This window comes from Macadamia integrifolia, chromosome 4 (assembly GCF_013358625.1).
Source record: "Macadamia integrifolia cultivar HAES 741 chromosome 4, SCU_Mint_v3, whole genome shotgun sequence".
In the NCBI taxonomy this organism is placed as follows: Eukaryota; Viridiplantae; Streptophyta; class Magnoliopsida; order Proteales; family Proteaceae; genus Macadamia; species Macadamia integrifolia.
The window spans coordinates 15947887-15971315 of NC_056560.1; the positions used below are offsets into that span (position 1 = coordinate 15947887).

The 23429-nt window shown below is 36.9% G+C and overlaps 1 protein-coding gene and 1 long non-coding RNA gene across 2 annotated transcripts in view; one reads left to right on the top strand and one right to left on the bottom strand.

Annotated features, from left to right (window-relative positions):
- Positions 1-1777: 1777 nt before the first annotated feature.
- LOC122077415 (protein SHORT ROOT IN SALT MEDIUM 1) lies at positions 1778-20629 on the top strand. Its single transcript, XM_042643359.1, has 23 exons — positions 1778-1946; positions 4945-5037; positions 5190-5393; positions 7245-7514; positions 7671-7697; positions 7837-7910; positions 8153-8827; positions 8939-8984; positions 9645-9737; positions 9828-9883; positions 10120-10237; positions 12830-13041; positions 13121-13184; positions 16276-16446; positions 16538-16568; positions 16768-17954; positions 18280-18354; positions 18486-18560; positions 18658-19047; positions 19592-19807; positions 19914-19955; positions 20042-20104; positions 20210-20629. The coding sequence occupies exons 2-23, from the start codon at positions 4966-4968 to the stop codon at positions 20297-20299; spliced, it is 4251 nt and encodes a 1416-aa protein (XP_042499293.1). The 5' UTR covers positions 1778-1946; positions 4945-4965; the 3' UTR covers positions 20300-20629.
- Positions 20630-22298: 1669 nt separating this feature from the next.
- LOC122075092 overlaps positions 22299-23429 on the bottom strand; it is a 2126-nt gene continuing 995 nt past the window's right edge. The window contains exon 2 of the long non-coding RNA XR_006139181.1: positions 22299-22611. This is a non-coding gene — a long non-coding RNA (uncharacterized LOC122075092). The remainder of the gene's footprint in view (positions 22612-23429) is intronic.

Here is a 23429-nt window from a genome sequence, read left to right on the forward strand (position 1 = left end):
GGTATAATTGTGAGAGTTTTTGGTCGGGGTGCTGCTATGCTCTATGGTTAAGTTTGTTTTGTTGAGATCTACATATTTTGGTTTAATAGTTGCTATGTTTTCTAAATTCAAGATTGTGAGTTTAGCGAAGGAGCAGTTGGTTTTGTAATCGACGAGCTGACTTGGGCTGAGATATCTCAACTTGATATTTTCGGCAATGGTGAGATTGGATTGAGCTAAGCTAAGGAAACTCAAGATTGGAATATGATTTTAAAAGATCGGCCCAACCTGACCCTCATACATAGTTTTGCTCATAGTTAGTAAGTTCAAGAACGTCAATGATACGGGAATAGATACATATGACAATTGAATGGGTCGGGTGGCAACAATACTTTTAAAAAGATATGGCATAATAAAACATGTATGATAATGGTATGGCACGTGTTTAATATGTATTTAATACGGGTGCCATGTAAGCATAAATATGGATATGTATTTACCATTTAACACTTAGGATTTTAAGCCAAAAAATAACTTAAAAGGCTCTTTTTATGATTAGTTGAAATAAATATTAGGGAAAATAAGCGTATTCCTACATCTCTCTCTACGTTTGAATTTTCGATTGGAAGAAGATTTTAGGTATTGATTATTGTAATTTTTTTTAAATAAAGAATATGTTAAAATCAATAATACAAAAAATATGTGTTTAAGTTGGTATTCCCTATATGAACTTTGAAATTTTATACGTAAAAGATATAAATTTGGCAATTAAATATTAAGATACAGTAAAAATATGTGTTTAATACGCGTATCTACTAACTACTTCTCCCTCTCCTAAAGCAGGTCAATAGATTGTCAATGTGCGATTGATGGTTGTTTCCACTAGGGCTAGGCAATCAGATTATTCCACTACTACTGGGACTATTCTATTCCACTATTGATTGACTAACTGATACAAGGGACTACTCCTCCACTAGCAATTGACTAGTAATTGGGAGGATAATAGGGAATGGTTATGTGGATGATTCCTTTTTTTTTTTTTTGTTTCATCTAAGGCCCATCTTTGGTATCATTATTCTTTTTCATTTTGATATATTTAACAAAAAATCACTAATGAAAACCATTTCCTATTAAAACATAAAAATAATTTGGTAACTACTTGAGAAAAATGATTTTTTAAGAAAAATAGTTTGGTATTGCTATATGCAAAACGGTTTTTTTGAAGAAATGGGTGAAGAGATTTCCTTCACCCATCTTAAAACTCTCTTTCTCCACTTTGGATGGAAAAAGATGAGCAAAATGCTTGAATTTTTAATTACAAAGTATATGACTACTTTATCTCTCTATATTTGGAGTTTAAGTACGTGTTCATTAAAGTTCAGCATAAAAATAAATGAAAATCAAATTTGGCCAAAATACATAAATGACTCTTGATCTCTTTTTAATTTTTGCGTTTCATCAAATTTTTTTAAATAAAAACAAACCCAATAAATGATACCAAATGCAATTAAAATTATTTTTGTGAAAAAAAAAATAAAATCAGAGAGCGCCTAAGCCAAACAGGATTTCTACGCTGTCGGGCTACTCAACGGAGAGCGAGGAAGGCAGAATACGAGGACATCAGTATGTGTGCCATTCTAAGCGTTACGTCGCACGTGCTAGCAGTTACCGATCGAGTATCTTTTATTTGGGGTGGGGGACCGGGGGTGGCGGTGGTGTGGGGGGCGTGGGATGGGGTTGTAGAGGGAGTATTTAAGTTCGGGAAAAGACAAATGTTTAGACATTCTATTAATCTATTCTACCTTTAGCCTCTAAAGACATACGAAACTAGGGTTTCTCTGCCAACTCGTCGCGTACGTTATCCCATCGACTCGACTCGACTCGACGCGATGGAACCCTAATTCAGAGTCTTTACATTGACGGGTGAAACAGAGTCTTTCGCGTTCGTTCTTCTCGGCGTTTTGAAGGTATTTCGCGAACACAGTTTATTTTATCTATTCTTTTACCTTACTTTGCGATCAGTTCGTCCCCCGTGGAAATTTCAGAAATCAGTTTCTTTGTATGTAACGATTCTTTTGTTGTATTTGCTTCTCAATTCCTTGCGTTACCGGAAGTACGCGGGATGGATTTTAGATGATTCTTAATATGAAGATAGTCGTAGTCCTCTTGAAATCGTAGTTCCGAAGAATGCTGTAAAGCTTTCGAGCTCGTGGAAACGTGTGTTTCTTAATGTTGTTGGTGTGAGAGATTCTAAGCTTCATTGGAGATTGATGATCGTGTTTCAAGTGTTATTGTTTCTGTAAAACTCGATGTATAAACTTGATGGTTGTAGTTGTAATGGAACTGATTTAATGTATAGGATTTGATTTGCAACTGCTTGACAACTGATTTATCGCTTCAATCAGCTATTTTAGTGTATTAGTCCCTTCAATAATTGCCATTTCTACTGTTCGAAGTCCGATTTTTGCTTTACTTCTCTGCATAGTTATCAAGGCATCTTAGGAGTCCAGATGCCTTGCATCTAGGCCCCCTCCAATTGAGTCAACATAGACGTTGTGACATCTATGCTTCTATGTGAATAGGCTTGTTGATTCTGCCTGAATTCGGTTGGAAAATATTCATGACTCATTAGATAGATGGATAATTCTAGAGTTGGGCAAGAATTACTCATTGGAAAGTTTCATCTTTTATGGGTGTTGGGTTTTTGTGATTCAACAGTTTGAAGTTGAAAACCAGGAGTTTAAGCTGAAAATCTTCTCTATTGATCACTTTAGTTCAAGATCCTTGAAGACTGAACCATAATGGTTCAGAAGCATACATTACCATGGCTTGGAAGCTTGCCTGTCGTTTATTCTTCCCTCCTTCCTTGCGTGCAAAATGTTCATTTTCCTCCTCTCTCCTCCGAGTCTGTGTTTTTTCTTCTGAATATTTTTCAGATTGGTTCTCTCCCTATTCTGTCCAGCGCTAACACTAGCATCTTGCATTGACCTTTGACTCCCCTGTTACTTCCTCTCACTCTCTCTACAACTCTGCAAGTTGGGGATAATAGATCTCACCTTCAGGCTACAGGAGGAGACTTCACTGGCAACACATCTGGTCCAAACTTTGTTGGAATTGAAGAACTAAATCCAATTCTGGGGCTGATGCTTATTTACTGCAGGGTTTGAGTTGCAGAGGTCAGTTGTTGATCTCCTAATTGTTGTTTGGAGTGACTATCGGTTGACAGTAACACGTCTTGAAGTTATCAGCCTTTACAAAAATTCCCAGATTGAACACTGCCCTGGTGAGCGAGAATTTCCTTTCCCAAAGATCTCTGGTTTTCTCCTCCCTGATTGTCGTCCAAAGGAAAGAGACGACTTTCAATTAGTTATTATGTTTTTTATTCTTTCACTTCCAGAAATATATCATTCTCCTTTGTCCACATTTTACATATTCTAAGTCTACCCCTAGTTAATAAATACAATCCCACTTGTGTCCTCCACTGTTTAGCTTACCAAATTGCCCCCTTTAAAATTCTGGTTTATTATGAGATTGCCATGGGATCTTAGATTTGAGCTATTGGTTAATTGGGTGGGTCTAGAAGCAATCCAAAACGGGATTTTGGAACTCTAGATCCACACTATCTGCCCTCTGTTGACCTTGGCCTTTAAATAATCCCTTTGAAGTAACACTTCTACCTAAACTTAAAGTCACACTCAAGTCATGTTTCTGTTACATTCTTGTACCATGGCATATGCTATCAGAGAGAATTTGTTGATTGTTGGGGCTTCGTTTTTTTCTTTGTGTGTTGTGTATGGGAGGTCTGCCCTCTTTGGACCTTGGCCTTTAAATAAGCCCTTTGAAGTAACTCTCCTACCTAAACTTAAAGTTACACACATACTCAAGTCATATTTTTGTTACATTCTTGGCCTCTACATGTTCATTAGCTGTATTTTTTTTCACTGTTTTCCGACTGTTTTGTACCATTAAAATGTGGATGTTGTCTTGTTTAGTGATCAATACTATTGTAGCCTGTCACTTGCCCCACTACTTTACGCATCTGTCGTATTAAAGCCTCAGACCTAGTCACTCGATCTGTCATAGCATTGTATGTTGACTATGTTCACCATCTCTAATTACAGATTTATTGACGCTGATTGCTGCAGGCTGATTAGTTTTATTAAAGCCAAGAGGCAATATGGTTTTTTGTTCCTCCCCTTGGAATAGTTCTTATGTCATTGTTCCAGTCTATTGACCGGCCTAAGATTGAAAAATGCGGGTTTTATTAATTCTGGTCACATAAGATATTGTCTATAGGGTCTTGGGCTTTCATATTGTGATTTTACTGAGTTACTTGTGCAAACAGGCCGTAGAAGTTTTGTTTTATCTTTAATTATTTTATTGAGTCCAATTAATAGTCACGAGTTATAGCTTAGTTAGGAGTACTTAAAGTGGAACTGTCCTTGTCTCTAATTCATAGATTTCTATTTTGTAGGAGTCAAAGAATTATGAATATAAGTTTGGATGGCTACTCTGTAGCGCAGTTTTGGATATATCCTTTTAGAATTGAGTGGGTGTATTGTGTGTTAATATCTAAAACATGGCCAGGATGAATCAGTTCAGTTGGCTTGTTGCATCCATTTTGGTTTTCTATCTGGATCATGCCACCTTTTTTTCTTCTCACTCAGGATCTCTTTACACTTGATTATTACAAGATTATCAATTTGGAATCTTCATCCTTTAATCATCCTCTTACCATGGTCTCCTCATGTCGGTTGTTGAATGTCAATTTATTCTATTGGTATAATTGTTTATATGGAGCCCTATGCAATTTTTTTTTTTGCCATTTCTCATTACTTCTGTTTCCTTTTTCTGAAACTTATTATTCTACTCCTCCGTGAGGTTGACATGCATGCATTGAATTTTTTGCTACTGATCTATTTAATTGAGTTTCTTATTTGTCCATTATTTTCATGATTTATGCAGCTTCTGCTTCTCCATTAGACAATGTATTCCTCCAGGGGGGGTAATGCATACGGGCAGCAGTCATATGCTGCACAACAGGGATATGGGCAAAATGTAAGTGTATAATTTGGTACAATATATTTTTAGTAAAAGTTTATTATTTGAGTGGTCTGTACAGCTGCAAATTAATGAATTGGTCTTCTTGAGTACTAATTGGTGAAGTGAGATTTCGTGGCATAACCTTTTTACTTGTTGCATCTCTGTAGTCGGGACCTCCCTATTCTGGAAGTTCAGTCGTAGGCCCTGATGGAGGGTCTCAACTTTCCATTCCTTCTCGACATTCGTCGATGCTTGGTGTTTCTCAAGAAGCAGAAGTTGGTGGATATAGAGGGCATCCTTCAGCTGCTACTCACTATGGGGGACAATATGGGGCTGTTTATGGCTCATCTGCTTTGAGCAGTACTCAACAGGTCAGAGGTTGACCCTTGCAGAATCAAATAAGTTTTTGTGTCATTTAGTACATTCTATATGGATGTATCTGTGGGGTTATCTTTATAATGTCTTTGCATTTTTTGTTTAATTTTATTCCCCTCATTCTCTTTGCTTTTTCTAATGAACTTCTTATGCTATGAATGAAAAAAGCAAAACATTCTAGCTTATTGTCTGGTTTTATTGAGAGAGAATTTTCTTTCCTTTCTGCGCATGAAGTTCGATATATATATATATATATTTCTTAAATAGTCTTTAATCTCTCAAAATGCTCCTACATTTTCCAACTTATAGTGCTTGTTCGTGTCTTTTATACTCTTACTCCCTATGCCTCTGCTTTTGAATTGTGATTGTATTGAGTTTCTTATTTGTTCCCACATGCCTCAACAATATGATTGGGGTATGCCATCCTCCGCTTTATCTTCTCCCCCTCTCCATGATGACTTGTATCCCCCTTAGCCCCCCTAGGGCCTTCTAGTGGGTTGGTAGTTTGTCGTTTGCTTGCTTTTTTTGTGTAGCCTTTGATTGGCTTGGTTCCCCCTCTCCTATTTCCACACTTGTATCTTCTTTCTCTTTAATTTATTTCTTCTTCATCCAAAAAAAAAAATAAAAAATCTTGTGGAACTTACAAACATATCATTCTTGAATTTTTGTAGGCATTTCTTATTATACTGAGGGACTTGCTTTTTGGTGGTGGAGAGATAGATAGTTAATAAGGGAAACTAATTCATAGGATAAAGTTTGAAATGCCTACAAAAACCAACTTAAAGGATTGGCCTATTATTTCTCTCTGTCACTGTTTTGTTAATCCAGCAGGGGGTCTAGGTTGAGATTGTTTTCACTCGGTTTGTCAGTTATATTGCATTGGCATACCTTGATGTCCACCTTGGATCTCCTAGGAGTTTACATATACTTTTCAAATGCCAACTTTTGCAAATCCATGTTGATGAACCTAAAGCTTGTTGTGGCTCTCCATCAATTGAAACAGAAGTTTGTATTTTCAAATATGTGCAGTGTAAACTTATTCCAAATCATCCAACACACTGCAATAAGTAGTATATTCCAACTTATACATCCACAAATTGAGAAGGCTCTGGCAGGGTGACAGGTCAAATTTCAGTGATGTATGATAGGTTACAGATTGCAACTTGGAGCATCCTGTAAGAATGTAAGAAGTGTTAACAGACTTCAAAATTTGAAGGAACAAATGGATTTTATGCTCCCTGGTAGTTTTAAAAATGATGTACATATTGGGAATAAGCCGCGTTCCCAAAATAGTATGTTGTTTTTTGGGGTGATTCATCATCTAATGCCTTTAGGGGAAGTTTGAGACTCATTGTATGGTTATTTTTGTCTCACTTAGGGTACAGGTAGGATCCTTATAGAAGTTTTTGGGAAAAATCAGCTCTTTTCTTCCTTTTGCTCACACTTAAAGAAGTTCATGACAGTTGGGGTTCCTGGTCCCTATTTTTTTCAGTTTCCTTGGATATTGCTCTGCATTGAATGTGTAATACTTTGTGTTGTTGCTTGAAATTTTCTTGGATGAAAAGATCTAGGACATTAATGTACTCAACATAATGACTTGATGGAAGAGTTGACAAAGGAAAAACTTTCAGTACATGAAGTTTGAGGCATGTTGGTTAGGGTTTCAAATGTCATGGTTGCTGTGTTATCAATCATTTTTGACACCCCCATCCATTGTTTCTGTTTACTTGTTTCAAGACTGAATGTGCTCTAGCATGATTGCTACTGTAACCTATTATTTGTAGTATAAGTACATGTATTGTTAAATGTAAACTGTAAGATTACTATTTGGCTATATGAATGTACAGATCGCCGCAATGAGTGGCAAAGCAGCTGGTTCATCGGCCCTTCATGGTCGTGGTGGTTATGGTTCAGCTATGGTAGAGTCCCCTGGTGACTATGTGCCGTCATCAAGCCATGGGTATGGTCACAAAGGTGATCAATTCTCCTCGGGGATAATTGCTGATTATTCTTCACTGGACAGACGACAGTATGGTGACCGTCAAAATGCTTATATTGGGAGGGAGTTGCAAAGTGAGTCAGGTAGACGGCTCACTGATCCTGTTGGTCTTGGTCAGGTATAGAGATCACAGTTCTTTCCTTTTCCCACTTCATTATGTATCAGATTGGTTTTTTTAATATCCTTTTGTCACAATTGTTTTGCTTAACCATTGTTTTTTTCTTTCTTTGTCTGCATAAATACCCAAATGTGGTTATTTTGGCTTCTGCAACAGCCTGAGATTTACGATCCCATTGATCAGGTATTGGATTTGACTACGTGCACACACACACACACACACACACACACACACATTTCTTCTGTCTGAATTTACATTTTAAAGAGACACACCTTTCATCTGTTAGAAGTGACATTCTAACTCTTTCTAAAATGTTTTCAAGGCGTCATTGCTCCGGCAACAACAAATGCTGAAAGCTCAGTCTCTACAATCTGCTCCTCTAGATGCGGGTGCTAGGTATTTTCCATTTGCCCGTTGCATGATCCAAATTGGTTCTATTGTTGATAACATCTTGTAGGTTGCTTTCAAACCGCTAATTGCGTATCTTTTATCTGATGTGTGTCATTGCTCAACCTTACTCGGTTCTTTGATGGGTTATACAATTCTTTCTCATTGGCAATAGTGTAAGCCCTTGCGTGGTTTTTCTTAGATGGTGTTATATTTCTTACTACACTGAGTAGCATACACATTTCTGGCAGACAAAGTGATTATCTTGCAGCAAGGGGTGCTTCTATTCGTCATGCAACCCAAGATATTAGCTCCTATGGTGGAAGGATGGATTCTGATCCTCGCAATTTATCAATGCTTGGTACTTCTTATGGTGGACAAAATGCTTCATCAATCCTGGGGGCAGCTCCTCGGAGAAGTATTGATGATCTCATGTATGCGCAAGGTTCATCAACTGCAGGTTATGGGGTTAGCCTGCCTCCTGGTCGGGACTATGCCACTGGAAAAGGACTTAAAGGTGCTTCTCTTGAGTCTGATTATCCAAGTAGTATGCTGTCACGCGGTGGGCATTCAAGGGTTGATGAAAGAAAGGAAGACAGGATTGGACTTCGCCGGGAGGTTGAGATAAGGGAGGAGGAGCGTCGTAGGGAGCACATGCGAGAGAGAGAGAAAGAGCGAGAAAGGGAGAAGGAGCGAGAGCGGGAGCGCGAAAGAGAAAGAGAACGAGAACGAGAACGAGAACGAGAACGTGTAAGGGAACGCCTTCTTGAGCGCCGGGAGAAGGAGAGAGAAAGAGAACGCAAACGTGGGCTCGAACTTAGACGTGAACGGACTCCACCAAGGATCAGTAGGGAGCGACACAGTTCTTTGTTGAGGGATGAGAGACCTTTACGACGAGGTTCTCCCCGTCATGAAGCTTTGCATAGGTGGTGGATTTTGACGTTTTATTTTCTGTCCTGCTATATAGTTTTAAATAGTCTGCTGCTTCCTACATGGTGCGGGCTTCTTGACTAACTTTGTGCTCTGCTATGCTGAAGGCGTCGTACTCCCGTAAAAGAAAAAAGGAGAGAATATGTCTGCAAGGTAAAACCACACGAGAATTTAGTCATTCAATGATATTGCGTCCTGTTTCCATCGTGACGATCTGGTTGAGGGTTTTGGACCTTGTCACCTTTCTTCTCATCCTTTGGCTTGGAGTTTAATTTTTTTTTCCTCAAGTCCTTGTTTTTGGTCCCCTCTTAACCATGGGAAAAGGAGGTTCATAGTTTCTTTGTAAATTCTTTTTTTTCCTTCCATCTAACGTCCTATCTTTAGCACTCTGAATCAAATCAGCAGAGTAATTTGGAGATACTAGTGTGAAATTCTCTAGGGTGCAAGCAGGAAATTTAGGTCCTCTATTATAATCTAGGAATCAATCGATGGAAATTATTTCTTGCTTCCAGCATGCGCTTCAGTTGTTGCGATGCTTAATTTTTGAATCTTTGCACTGGTATTCGTGCTGAACGCTGTCATACCTATTATATTGATGATTTATTGCAAAGTCCTTCTAGGAAAGGGCTAGATTGTTCAATAACATCAGTTGATGATTGAGTCACATAAAGATTTTATTTTTATTCTTAAGCTTAACTATTGTTTGCTGAGAGATGTTGACTGTTCCTGTTTGGCTGCTTCATTTTTCCTGCTATTTTGCCCAAATATGAATGGGTTTATTTGGCTTATTTTTTGCGGCAATTGAATCTGCAGGTTTACCCATTCTGTTTAGTGGATGTGGAAAGGGATTATTTGTCTGTAAATAAGAGATATCCAAAATTGTCAATTTCTCCAGAATTCTCCAAGGTACGTAATTATTAATTCTTTTAGTTGAGTAGCAATAGCAACATTGTAAGCTTGGCACTGTTATTCCTGCTGATCTTCAATTGTCTTTAGGTTGTGGTTCACTGGCCAAAAGAGAGTCTGAAGCTTTCTCTACATACACCTGTCAGGTACCTTGCATAGAAACTTCCTTCCATGAAATCATCTCATTAGAATTTTCAATCCCTTTTCTTGTCTTCTCTTGCTTATATTCTGCTGCTTCTGAGTTCTATCGCCTTCTGATGAGGGTTATCTAATTTTTCATGCACCTTTATTGGAGGTCAAGTCTGTATTCTATCAACTCTTATGTTGAAAGTTTCTTTTCCCTTCCCTAATTTAACCATTGATTATATGTTGAGTGGAACAGCTTTGTGCATGATCTTGTTGAAGTAGAGAGCGCAGGCGAGCAGCAGGAGTCATCAACTGAACCGTTAGCTGAAGAATCAAGGAAGTTGAAGTGTGGGGAAATAGTGTGGAATGCCAAGGTAGAACCCAACAAATCCAAATTTCTTACAGGTTCTTCCTAGATTTGTCTTAAGAAAATTTCAGATTTTCAGTGGTGCAACTTGTTGCCTCGTGGAGTGCAGATTTTGTGGTGTAGGAAGGCTTATTCTGGTTTTGGTGGGCTTGAGCCAGTCTTCTGAATTTGAACATTGCGTAGAAGAAGCTATGTAAAGGTTTAAAGAATTTTCTGGAGGGATAAAAAAAAGATGCATCTCATTAAAACAGTAAAGTAGAGGCTACAGCTCGAGCTATATAGAAGACCCTAGCTTAGCTAGAGAATTTCCCTAGCTTGGCTGATTGGTATTTTTAGCCCTCTCATTATTGAAACTAATTTAGGGCATGTATGTTGCATGTGTAACATTTGGGCAAGACTGTGTGATGCAGATAAAACACAGAAATGGGCTTATATCCAGGATTGGATTCTATACATGTTGGGCTTTTAGTCCAATGGGTTTTCTTTGTAATAGACCACCTTAATGGGCTAAAATTATGAGTAGGATGTAAGAATATAGGATTTATTTTATTGTTTTAGTTTAGTGTATTATTTTCTTAAGTACTTGTCATTTCCTTGGTTGTTAAGGATAAGACAGTTTTGTCTGAATAAAACTTTTATTTATCATGTGGGACACCTATTCTAACTATCTAAGATAGGTTTGAATTATAAGGGACATCTATTCTATTATGGATAGAGTTTCCTGTTTCTTTCTTTTCTATTCCAAATACACCTTCCTTCCTATTATAAGTGCACTTTTAGTGTCTATATATTGGTGTAAGAGTCATAGAGCTCCAGATTATTTTGCTATTGAATACAATTCTTTTGCTGCCTCTATGTTCTGTGGGATTCAGAATGCTCTGTTGTGTGATGCAGTGATCCTTGGTGAGATGCTAAGGTTGGCTGATGGATGTTAGTCTAGTTCCAAGTGATCCTTACTTAATATCCATTGTTCTTCATCTTATCCAGCATCAAACCAGATTAATATTTTTAAGTTTCTGTTCGTTCTTATGCGTACCTACTTACTGGAATTTCAGTTCTATATAGTTTACATCTGAGATTTTAAATCTGATTTTACATTTGGCAGTTGGATTACATTCAAAACACACCCAGGATCCTACTTCTAGTTGGATTCCTAGTTTTACTTTATTTAAATATCAGATTTGATTTTCTGTTTCGAATTCTTAGATTATTATTGCTGAAATCTGTTGGTGTTTTGAGGCGCTTTTGATTACTGCTTAGTTTATTTCGAACCCACAATATCAGCCATCAATAATTACTTCTGAAATTCTGTTTTTAGAGTACTACTCCTAGTAGGATACCTTTATAACTCCATATCAGACCATTGGATCAGACTCATCTGTTTAGGAATTATTCTTGGCCATTCTTTTGACCTTCGATCGGAATTTTAAGCCCATCTGAGTTTCTGATTCGTACTCATCAAATTCTCTTGAAATTTGGTTTTTAAACCTGTCATTGTAATCTGGTTTCATTGGATTTCTGAACATGCAGAAACCAAAAGAGAAGGGCATCTCTAAATAAAGGGATGAATGGACAAAGAAGGTGAAAAAAGGGTAAACTATAGCCTGGTTTTCTGGAGCAAGGTGTAGTAAAGGTGCATGGGTTTGAAAGGGGGAAAAAATCCAAACTTAAGAAGGCATAATTTTACACTTAGGAATGTGACATTTGGATTATTTTGGCCAAAAAATTGAAATTTCAATAATTTTTGACAAAATATTATTTGTATTCTCTATGTGATTTCCTTTCTAGGTCCAGGGAAGCTGAAATATTTCGCGATATTTCAATTATTTTGATTGAAATTTTGAACATTGGGTATAAGTTTGTCAATCATACATGTATGTTTGGTGCATACATGGCTATGCATGGGTAGTTTGGATGTAAGTGCTGAAACATGAGGTGATTTAGTTATGTACGTAAATACGTAATAACCTAAAGGTAGTCTGGCAAAGCTATCAAACAACAAAAAAAAAGCCTTTTCCCAACTAAATGGGGTTGGCTACATGGGTTTGCTTTAGAGCAAACGTTAATTTATAATAGTTACATAACAGTGATTTGAGCATAAGGGGTAAAACATATTGCTTGGTTGATAGTGGAGGAAGGCTTAAGGGTTATTTGGTTGTTTATATATTACGTAAGGGTAACTTGGGTATAAGAACATAAAAAATGGGGGTATATATGAGGATAATTTGGGTATAAGCCATCCAACATATTGCTTGGTTGCGCTTGACGGTGGAGGTAAGGTTTACCTTTTCAGGCTCAGAATAGGAGATAAGAATATTGAAATGAAGTGATGATAGAACCATAGGAAAATTGGTATGGGCCATCAATCTTGTTCAAGAGGTACATCTATAGGTAGTCAATGAAAATGACGACCAATTATTTCTTGTCTTACCTGTATGTTAGGAACTTGCTGTAATATTAGTAACACGAGATCATTTCTTGTCTTACCTGAATGTTATGAACTTGCTGTAATATTAGTAACACAAGAGTGCAGAGATGATTCTACATATCCCTTTCCTTATATAATGTGCTATCTGTATTATTGCTATCTTCACTTCAGGTAATTTTGATGAGTGGTATCAGTAAAGATACCTTGGAGGAGCTATCTTCTGATAAAGGTTCCGATGACCGCATACCGCATTACAGTAATATCTTGAGGTTTTCCATTCTCAGACAAGACCGTTCCTTTATGGCTATTGGGGGCCCTTGGGATGTTGTGGATGGTGAGGACCCATTGGTTGATGAGTCATCATTACTTCAAACGGCTATTAGGTATGCATTGAAGTCTCTCTGCTTGGTTCCATATAGTTGAATGATTGCCAGTTTAATGGAAGATATTTTTTCTCTGCAGATATGCAAAAGGTTTGACCCAACTTGATTTGCATAGCTGCAAGCATTGGAATCGTTTCCTTGAGGTACTCACTTACCTTCTGATCTTTTCTAGGATCGGTGTCTTATCACTGGTCCGTACATAACCTATCCATTTAAGTTATGACTTGATATTGCCATTTTAATGCCAATTTGGAGATGGGATATGACTAAATGGATTACAGTATTTACTTGTTGGTTTCAGTATTTCTTGTATTTCTTATTAACTTCTGTAAGGCTTTGGGTATATTTTTCTGGTGTTTCATGTTTGCCTCATTGTGAATGTGGATTTAGTGTAAGGTCTTATTCAAATCTTTATCATACTATTGTGGATGGAATGGCTGCCTCTGGTGAATGGGAACATTTTCTTAGAGGGAATTGATAATAAAACCGTATCAGAAGATTGGAAATGGAACTTAGAAGTGGGTATCGATGATTACAGTTGTTTCCTGCTGTTCTTTGCTCCTGTTTGGTGGCGCAGTAGGAAGAAACTCAAAGATTAGAATCAATGTTTTTAGATCAGATTGAATTGTAAGAGGTCGGGTGGTTCTGTAAATTGTAAGTTTCTATGAAGAACATTGAACGGAGATGTAATCAATATGGGAAATTGAATATGCCTGTATCAAATATATTTTGTATATGTGGAGGACAACAAATTGAATTTATTCAGGATGTCATGTGAAAGAATTGCAATGTAATAGTGAAATACTGTTTTAAGAAGCTAAACCAGTACCAAACAGGACTGAAAACAGAGAGTACGTGAGTAGTTTTTGAACAAAATCCAGCTTTCAGATGGATCTGATATTCTGATATGCTGATATGAATCTCAGAAGCAATTACTCAACAGATTGGGTAAATCGATTCCAGCAATCAGAGTGGAAGCATAGTTGTCAAGGCGTTGCTTTGGCGACGACTAGGCGACAATCGCCTTGTTGCACTGCACGTCGCCTTGTGTTTTGGCATTTATTTATGCCAAATATCACTTAAGTAATTACTTAAGATATTATTCATAAATAAGCAAATACCCCATATTTGAATTCAATAAAAATAGTTTAAATATCGAATTCCAAAAGGATAAAAAGTCAACCCCACAGTCCAAGAATAAAATTGGATTTTGGTTATAGGGGCGATTTTCAACTTTTAAATGCTGGGGTTTTCTCAATTATGAAAATTTTATAAATTCTATCATGTTAAAACATTGCTGAAAACCAAAAATCCGGTAAAATAATATTTTGTTTTGATATCCATAAAATTATTTTCATTCAAATGATTTTAACAGCATTCGTGCATTTAAAAATAAGTTTGATCGGAGCATAACTTTGTCATTGCAACTTAGATTTAAGTAATCTTAGACTTGTTAGAAAATTGGTTTTATGTTATAACTAATACAAAAAGTCTCATGTAAAATAAAATCATTTGACCAGTCAAACTTATTATAGAATAAGGGCATTTGTCTAAATGTTGATTTTTTATAACTTAATATGACTTAATGTTAATTTTTTATGATTTGAGGCTAAATGTTGATTTTTTATAACTTGATGTGGCTTAATATTGATTTTTTATGATACAAGGTATATATAACTTATTAAATAATGTTAGAAAATAGAAAAAATAAAAAATAACACTTGTTCGCCTTAAGGCGGACACCTTTTCGCCTAAGCGCTTAGACAACCTTCCACCGACTTGGCGCCGTGGCAACTATGAGTGGAAGGAATTGATATGCACCAGACCTTGATCGAAGGCCTCTTTTAGGGTGACATCGAACACCTCAAAAGATGAGGGTGATCTGGTCAGATCTCCTTAACAGATGAATAAAAGCTGATGTCAGTATTAATGAGACAAAAAACACTAATATGTAACTCCCTGGCCAGAACATAAAAGTTGCAGAAAAGAAAGGTTGAATTACTTTGGAGGGGAAGACGGAAGAAGAACAAGAGTTAGGGTAAGAGAACCAGGGGTTCCTGCTGCAAGGTGTTTGGTTGGATCAAACACCAGCTGAGCCTTGATCACACAAAAGGAAAGACCATACCATTGTAGGCGGCTAAGGCAACTTTTATTAATCAAAATTCATTTACATTGCTGATCCCTCGTACAAACCTATATAAAAAACTCAAAAACAGACTTGACACTAAAAAGGAAAGGCCTAACCCAATTTTTGACTTATTAGGTAACATAAACCGACTTGGAAACTGAAATATTAAAAGAAACCGACTCAAAACAGAACTGGACTCATTGAATCCTGATCCAGCCTAACTAAATTGCTTAATAACAATTAAAATAAAGAAATAAAGTCATTTGAGTAATCCCTTATGTCTAGCCTCTACTGATATTATAGGTCTAATACAATGAAAACACATGGGTCAAAGGCCCAACACATACAAACCCAACTCAAAGCTTATTTCTAATAAAATAGGCCCATTTAGGTGATCTGCTGCATCAAAATGCAGATTCATCTATGGATTAGATGCGCTTAGGTGCAGTTCTCCTGGTTATATAACAAATTTCCATGATCTTCCTTTAAAAAAGACATCTCTGCTGGAAAATTGGTGTTCATTTTTTTGTTTCCCTTCGTGAGAATCTGAACTATTTGTATTTGACAGGAATGAAGACTCAAATTACAAATCAGAAGGTGCAAATTAAAAATTCTAAAATTGTTATAAGTTTTTCGCACTTAGAATTCTGACTGGTCAGGTTAAAGATTGGATCTTACAGTAAATTGTGAAATTTGACGACTGCGTGGGGGTGGGGTAAAATGTTTAATTTTGTTTCCCAATCCTTGCAAAATGGTGATCATGAAATTGGACTGATTGTATGTGTTTCATATTCAGGAATTGCTTGGGAGACATGTTATGTTATATATCTGATTTTTCCAAGCTAGCTATTCATTTGCAAATCTTATGATGATAGATTTCCTCTTTTTTTTTCCTTCACAATCATTTTTCTTTGGAAAAGTTACAATGGCTAGGAGTGAGAATCAGAAGCAGAACTTTGAGCTTATAATACCTTGAAACTTGGGAAACTCTGCGCATTCATATTATAACATTGACTGATTGACTTGGCAATTAGTTTGCACCCTCTCAAATGTTGTTCAACCTTTTCTCTTCTTTTTGCCTTCTCACTTTTTATTGGACTTTACAGATACACTATGATAGAGTTGGTAAGGATGGGCTGTTCAGCCATAAAGAGGTTACTGTACTGTTTGTTCCAGATCTATCAGACTGCCTACCTTCCTTGGAAGAATGGAGAGACCAATGGTTGGCACACAAGAAGGCCATAGCTGAGAGAGAGAATCAGCTTGCTTTGAAAAAGGTTTAATGTCACCTTGTTTTAAGTTGATTTTGCTCTGGGATTTGTCCTTTGAGGATATTACGCTAATTTTGTTCTTTTTATTTCTGATTAGAAATCTGCTGAGAAGAAAGGAGCAGTCAAAGGTAACTCTAGTTCATGAACTTTCTTGTGTGCTGAAAAGGTCCATAAAATGTTTGTCAGCTGAACATGGTCACCATTTGGCTGAGTTGACAGGATCATGGGTTCAGTTTCTTAGTGTCTTCTGTGGAATGACCTGTGCGTGTAGGTGACTTTATATTTAGAATGTTGCATCTTACTAAATTTGTTGCGTTACTTCTTTAGGGGATCAAAGTCACACTAAATCAGATAAAAGCACTGATTCCAACAAAAATGCCAATGTTGAAGGTAGTTCAGAAAAGGATGGAAAGGTGGAAAAGAAAGCACCACATACCGCACCCTCTGAACAGGCAGTTGATGGAAACAAAATTGAGAAAGATGATGGTGATAAAATCAAAGAAAATGCCACTGGGGGAGAGGTTGCAGGTGACAGAAAAACTGAGGGAAAAGATGGAGAAGCTGTTAGGGAAGGCAAGCATGTTGAGAAGGAAGTAGACGAACCTTCTGTTGCTCAGGCAATTGAGGTTCAGAAACCTGGGAAGAAGAAAATTATGAAAAAGGTTGTCAAACCGAAGGTTGTCAAAGTTAAGGCTGCTGATAAGAAAGTTGGCATGGAGGATACAGTCAGCAAACAAGGTGAGAAGTTGGATGAGAATGATGTTGGAGACAAGCAAGTTAAACCTGAAAACAGTGTTCAACTGGATGAAACTTCTGCTGATCCCTCTGGTGTTAAAACTTTTACCAGAAAGAAAATTGTTAAAAAAGTTCCTGTTGGTAAGACTTCTCAGAAGGGAAACAAAGGTGGAACTTCTGATGACATGGAAGCTGAGGTGAAAACTGAGAAAGAGGTGGACTGTGAAGAAGATATTGCAAAGGTTAAGGGAGATCTAAATGATGCTTCTGCTGTTCAGGAAACTGGTGTGAAAACAGTCGTGAAAAAGAAGGTCATCAAGAGGGTGCCTAAACGAAAGGCCACCAACACTGGAGACAAGAGTGGTAATGAGGAAAGCAATAAAGATGGTGGTAAGGATGAGAATAAGATTATTAATAAAGGAAGTGAAACAGAGAATGTTGCTGAATCAACTGCAAATACAGATAAGCAGGTGGATGAGGTAAACAAATCAGAGAAGAAAAAGAGTCCTGAGAGTAAAAAGGAAAACAGAGAAGTGGATAATAAAAAAAGGTCTGGTGCTAAAGTGGAGGCTGAGGTTTCGAAGGAAAAAGTTCCTAGTAAGGATAGTCATGATGGAAAGAGGGATCGGACAAAAGATGAAAAGGAAAAAAGAAACAAAGATGGGAAAGATGAATCTAGGGGCAAGACAAGTAAAGAATTGAAAGAAAAGGGAAAGCCTGAGGAACCTCCCCAGCATCCTGGCTTGTTTCTACAAACAAAATGGAACAAAGAGGCTAAGGTAAGTTGCATGTAGCTTTGCTTTCTTCTTATGTTGCACTAAATATTCTAGGAAAGGTAAATGATATGATTGAGAGTATTACTGATTGAAGAAATTTGCCAACCTATTTTGGGTTTAGGGTGACATTATTCCAGTTCCCCTTTATATATGCTTCTTCAGCTGTCAGATAAGAACTAACATGAACTATCGTGATCTCAGCATTATTGGAAAAAATATTCTTAATTAGAATAACACAAATTGTTAAAGCTCTAAGATTTCAAAACTGTTGTAATGGTGTGGATGTTCATAATGTGGTTATCTAATTGTATTGTCTTATCCTCTACAGCTTCGCTCATTGTCGCTTTCATTGGACTCACTCTTGGATTACAATGACAATGATATCGAGGAATCAACATTTGAGGTTTGTTTTTCTATTTCCTCAATGCTTTACTTTTGTATCCAGAAGTATAATATTTTTTTCTTCTTGTCCCTACATTTTATATAATGTTGAGAATGCATTTTCTCTGAAACTCAAGTTTCACATTTTTGCAGCTTTCATTATTTGCGGAGTCACTTTATGAAATGCTTCAGTATCAGATGGGTTGCCGTCTTTTGGCTTTTCTTCAGGTTGGTTATAAAAAATTAGTCTCTGTGGTTTCTGTATGGACCCAATTCTTTTCAAGGATAATTGCTCAGTCTGTAATTATGCTTTCTCTATTTGTAGAAACTGCGCCAAAGATTTGTGAGCAAAAGAAATCAACGTAAAAGACAACGTGATGACAACCCTGAAAAAGAAAACGATGAGGACAAATCTTCTAGGAAGCGGTCTAAAACAACTGCCAAACCTCCTGTGGAGAAGGAATTTACGAAAGCTGAAAAGCCAGATGCCCCTAATCCGGATGGTGAGGAAACAAAGGCCAAGGAAGGGGATGCTACTGTGGATGGGACTGAGGAGTCCAAGGTGGAATATGAGGAGTCCAAGGTGGAAGATGAGGACTCCAAAGTGGAAGAAGAGACAGATGATGAAGTAGAAGAAGATCCAGAGGAGGAAGATGTGGATGAAGATGATGAGGAAATGAAGGATGCAAGTCCTCGGAATGACTCACCTAAGGAGGTAGGCTTTCTTTATTACGGTGTTGAATTGAATGAAGAAGATTCTATTGATGTGACAAAGAAAAAGAAATCACTCCAGCATAATTGTGACGTAAGCTGGTGCAAGAAAAAAAGCACTTTATTTCTTATTCTTGTTCTCTTGCCTCCCAAATTTTTTTGTAGGACAATTCTTCTTTTTGTTGTTTTATACCCTTGACAACATTGAATCTCTTGTCACTCCCCCGTCTTGAGTTTATCTGTATTCTGCTTGATGATGCAGACAGATTGACTCGAAATCTAGTAGGATGGTTATAATGCAATGAAAGAAAATTAAGAAATCTCTGTGCTAGAATTCCGTCTTTCTAAATGGTTTAAGATGCTGGTCTAAGACTAGTGCATTGTCACAAAAATTATACTTGTTAGTTTTGTCCTTTTAGTACGTACTAAGGATTAATTGTCTGAAAACTGCAGCCTCATTAGTTACCATTGCCACATTAGCAATGTTGTAACAGTGGTTTGAGCTTGTCAATCAGCTCTATGACTTCTAATATTAGTTTGTTCTGCAGGCTGGTGATGAACACAGGATGACTGATGCAGAGGCTGACCCCAAAGAGTTGCATGATGCAACGGTTGAGGTGGAGTGTGCGCAGGAGCAGAAGAATGAGGTGAAAACTGTTGATACAGAGGATAAGTCTGACAAGGGAAAAATGGAAAAAGATGACGGTGCAGGGATGGAGCCAGATAAGAAAGCAAATCCAGTTGTCGATAAAGAATTATTGCAGGTCGGTTATGAGACTTTGTATTAGTTCATACTTGTTGCTTCTAATTGAACAGCGAATTTGTTCTGTCATTACTTCTGATATGGTGTTCTTTATTCCTAACAAACAGGCTTTCAGATTTTTTGATCGAAATCGAGTGGGCCACATCAAGGTAATTCTTCATGACACTGTTTTGGCGGTCATATAATTCCAGGATGGATATTCAGTACAAAAGGTAAAACTATTTGATTTTTGCAGGTTGAGGATTTGAGGTTGGTTCTTCACAATTTGGGAAATTTCCTTTCCCACAGAGATGTAAAGGTGTGGTTCTTGATCTTGTCAAATTTCACTGTTTACTTCTCTGCCTCCCCACCTCACCCCTTGTCTTGGAGCGCTGTCATGATTGTGGGTGTTTTCATGGAGCAGGAACTTGTGCAGAGTGCACTCTTAGAGAGCAACACAGCAAGGGATAATCGCATACTTTACAATAAGTTGGTGAGGCTATCTGACATTTGATATATATGATCCAACAGTGTTGGTAATTTACAATAAATTTCTGAAGCCATCTACGACTTGCGATTAGTTGGATTATTGGGGCAACTTTTATGGGAGTTTGCGGTGAAAAGGTTAAAGCTTCTCTTTATTTTCATTGACAACAACACTCCCTGCTCAACACTGGCAGGAATTTCTTCAGTTATACTGCAAGTATAAGTTTTGTTTCCTCCCGTCTAATTATCATTTGATTTTTCTCATCTTCCTTTTTGTACTCTTTACATTTGCAAAGAAATCGGTGTTATTTATCTTAGTTAGTAATTGAAGTTTCAGACATCGTATTGCGAGTTGCCACTAATCGTTCTTCATCCAAACTTTTGCTCTCTTATTTATTTATTTATTTATTTTTTATTTTCTGGTGAATGTATTGTTTTCTCCATTGACACTGATTTTTTTGTGAAAATTTTTAAACCTAAAAAATAAACTTTTGTAATTATTATTTCATGTCATTGTGGAAACTACTTAAAATTCTTATAATATTGTGAAATAATAGATTTTGCGTTTAATTTTTATTTTACTTTTTTAACCTTGGAGATTTGTCACATGGGTTGATGATTACATAAATCTCAATTTTAAGTTTTAAAATTCCACTTTGCTTCCTTTCCCTTTAATTCCCTTTGCAATAAAATGAAGCCTATTGGATTTTGTTCTATTTATCATGAAAATAAAACAATATAAGAATTCAAACGGTTCTTATAATTATTAGTGACTATGTGACTTAGATCCCATTAACTATCTGCTGGCGGAGGGTACACAAACACCGTATCTCATACCTCTTTCACCGCATGAAATTATATCTGCCGGTTTTGTATGAAATCATCTCATTGGTGCACGCCCTCATGTTGTCTGCTAAGAGAATCCTCTACCTCTAAAAGATTATTTTATTTTCAGCAAATTTAGTTGAGCTTTGAATAGGAAAAGATGATGTCTCAGAAATCTACTTCAAATTGTATTTTCGTTCTTTGAAACGTTTTAATTGGTTACAAAGTCATGAATCTCGTGGTTATGATGGTCATTTTTTTTTTTTTTTTCTTTTGCTTTCTTACCAATTAATTTCATTTCCCCTCATTTCATTTTAGTTATCAGGCCGTTTTAGGGGTTTCCCTGTCATAAAGTCATAGTAGCAAGTTTACATCTTAGTTTTCTCCCACTAAATCAATTTGAGTGTGCTGAAACAGAGTTTGCTCCACTTGTTACAAACCATTGTTTGATTTTTAACCTAGTGTTAAGTTTTGATAATTGCTTCAAAAATCCATTTTTATTTGAATCCCAACAAAAGTAAACGAGGTAGGCCACCATGTATGACGTGGTGATGGCTTATCTAGACAGCTCCCTTCAGAATGGTCAAAGCATTTTGTCGCTGGAGCGCCGAAACCGTCTTGCTTGAGCTGGAGCCTGGAGGTGACTGGTGAGCCCATTCAAATTGAAAATAGGTTGAGGTATCGGTAATGTGTCCGGGATATAAGTTTTCCATGTTGATACGTAATACCTGGTCGATGGAATTATATCAGTTGAATGGTACTTAGTAGGGGTGAAAATGTCAAGTAATATGTTTTCTTAAAAAAATCAGGTTTTTTATTTTTTTTTTATTTTTTATTTTTATTTTTTAATTTTTTATAAATGGATAATCTTATATCGACCTATGTCAATATTGTATCAACTTTTAGGATGATTGATACCCAATCTGATACCTTGTACTAGAATCATGCTGAGTGGGCTCACATTACCAGAGGTGGGATGGCTTTTTACCTCACGGTAGTTATCTATAGTTACTGGATGAATTGCTTGCAAATTAGGTTTCCGCCTTCAAACTATTTTCGAAGCCTTTAAAAAAAAGGGACAACAGATATTGCCACCTTGGATGGGCAAAATGATTGTCCCACTTCAATGAAAAATGAAAATGTTATCGCTATTAATGCTTTTCTATCATTATTACAGGGGTTTGGGGTTCGAGACAGAAACATCACAATGCTGTATCATGTTGTTGTGAGTCAATAAGTCTTTTGACATTGAACTGCCACTGCATTCTTATTCCTATTACAGTATCTTTTACATTTTCAACAAATTTTTACTGGTAGCTGAACAATGGACAGTTCAGATGTGAACACTAACTGAACCTCATCTCTTCTCACTTCTTTCCTCTTATTGTTTGAGGTCACAATGGGCTACGATCCCTTCACCATGGTCTTGGAAAACATTGCCTTGTTTGAATTGCTGCCTCCGCATGGGAACAATCGGCCATGACCCGTACAATGACATCATCATCCCTTCCTAACCTAAAGAGGAATCATGAAGAGTTGCCTTTATATGTGTTTTGAAAGAATATAAAAAAAGAAGAAGTAAACTTTCAATAAAATAAATCAAAAGGGGAAAGGAAAAACTAAGAGAGAGGGGAAAAGATGGGACAAATTGATATTTTACATGAAAAAAAGAGAAACGAAAGCACCATTAAGCAAAAGAAGAATCACAAGAGTAATCACGGGCCACACCTATTACATTTTGGCCCTTTGGGTATATTCTAGCAACTTCACTCTATGTCTGAGACCATCCAATTCTGAAACACTGTACACAACACACGTCCCTTAATTTCCTTCATCATTAGCAAGCTCTCCTCTTCAAAGATTCTCAATTTGGTAATCCTTAGGCAGCGACTTCTGTCTAAATCCCTTTCTTCACCCACCAGCCTCTTTGTTGGGTTCTCACACTGAAGGCGAAAATAATAATCTCATGTCGGAATCGAATAGTTTAATGGGGAGATTTATAGGTGCCCGGATATCTCTCTTTAACTGCTAGCTTTTATGAGTAAGTTCAACCTAAATTCCTAACACTCTTGTAACTCTTAAGCCTTCCCAATCTTAATGGACTTTTCATTTTGTAGCACTTTTAGTTTAGCCCTTATGGCCTGAAAAAATTTAGAAAGAATAATAAATATACGAACTCCAAAAAATAAACAAAGGATAATAATAGCACATTGAGCCATGGTAGTACAACATTCTTTGCCATTCAATGCTAGAAAACAGAGATACAGAAAGAAAGAATTTTAATATTAATGGGAATTTTTTGTTGTGCAAAGTTTTTTTTTTTTTTGGGGGGG

Coding starts and splice junctions, on each gene's coding strand:
- LOC122077415 (XM_042643359.1), top strand. CDS start 4,966: ATGTATTCCTCCAGGGGGGGTAATGCATACGGGCAGCAGTCATATGCT. Junction 7,698..7,836: donor TTTACGATCCCATTGATCAG/GTATTGGATTTG, acceptor AATGTTTTCAAG/GCGTCATTGCTCCGGCAACA. Junction 20,105..20,209: donor TTTCCCACAGAGATGTAAAG/GTGTGGTTCTTG, acceptor TTCATGGAGCAG/GAACTTGTGCAGAGTGCACT.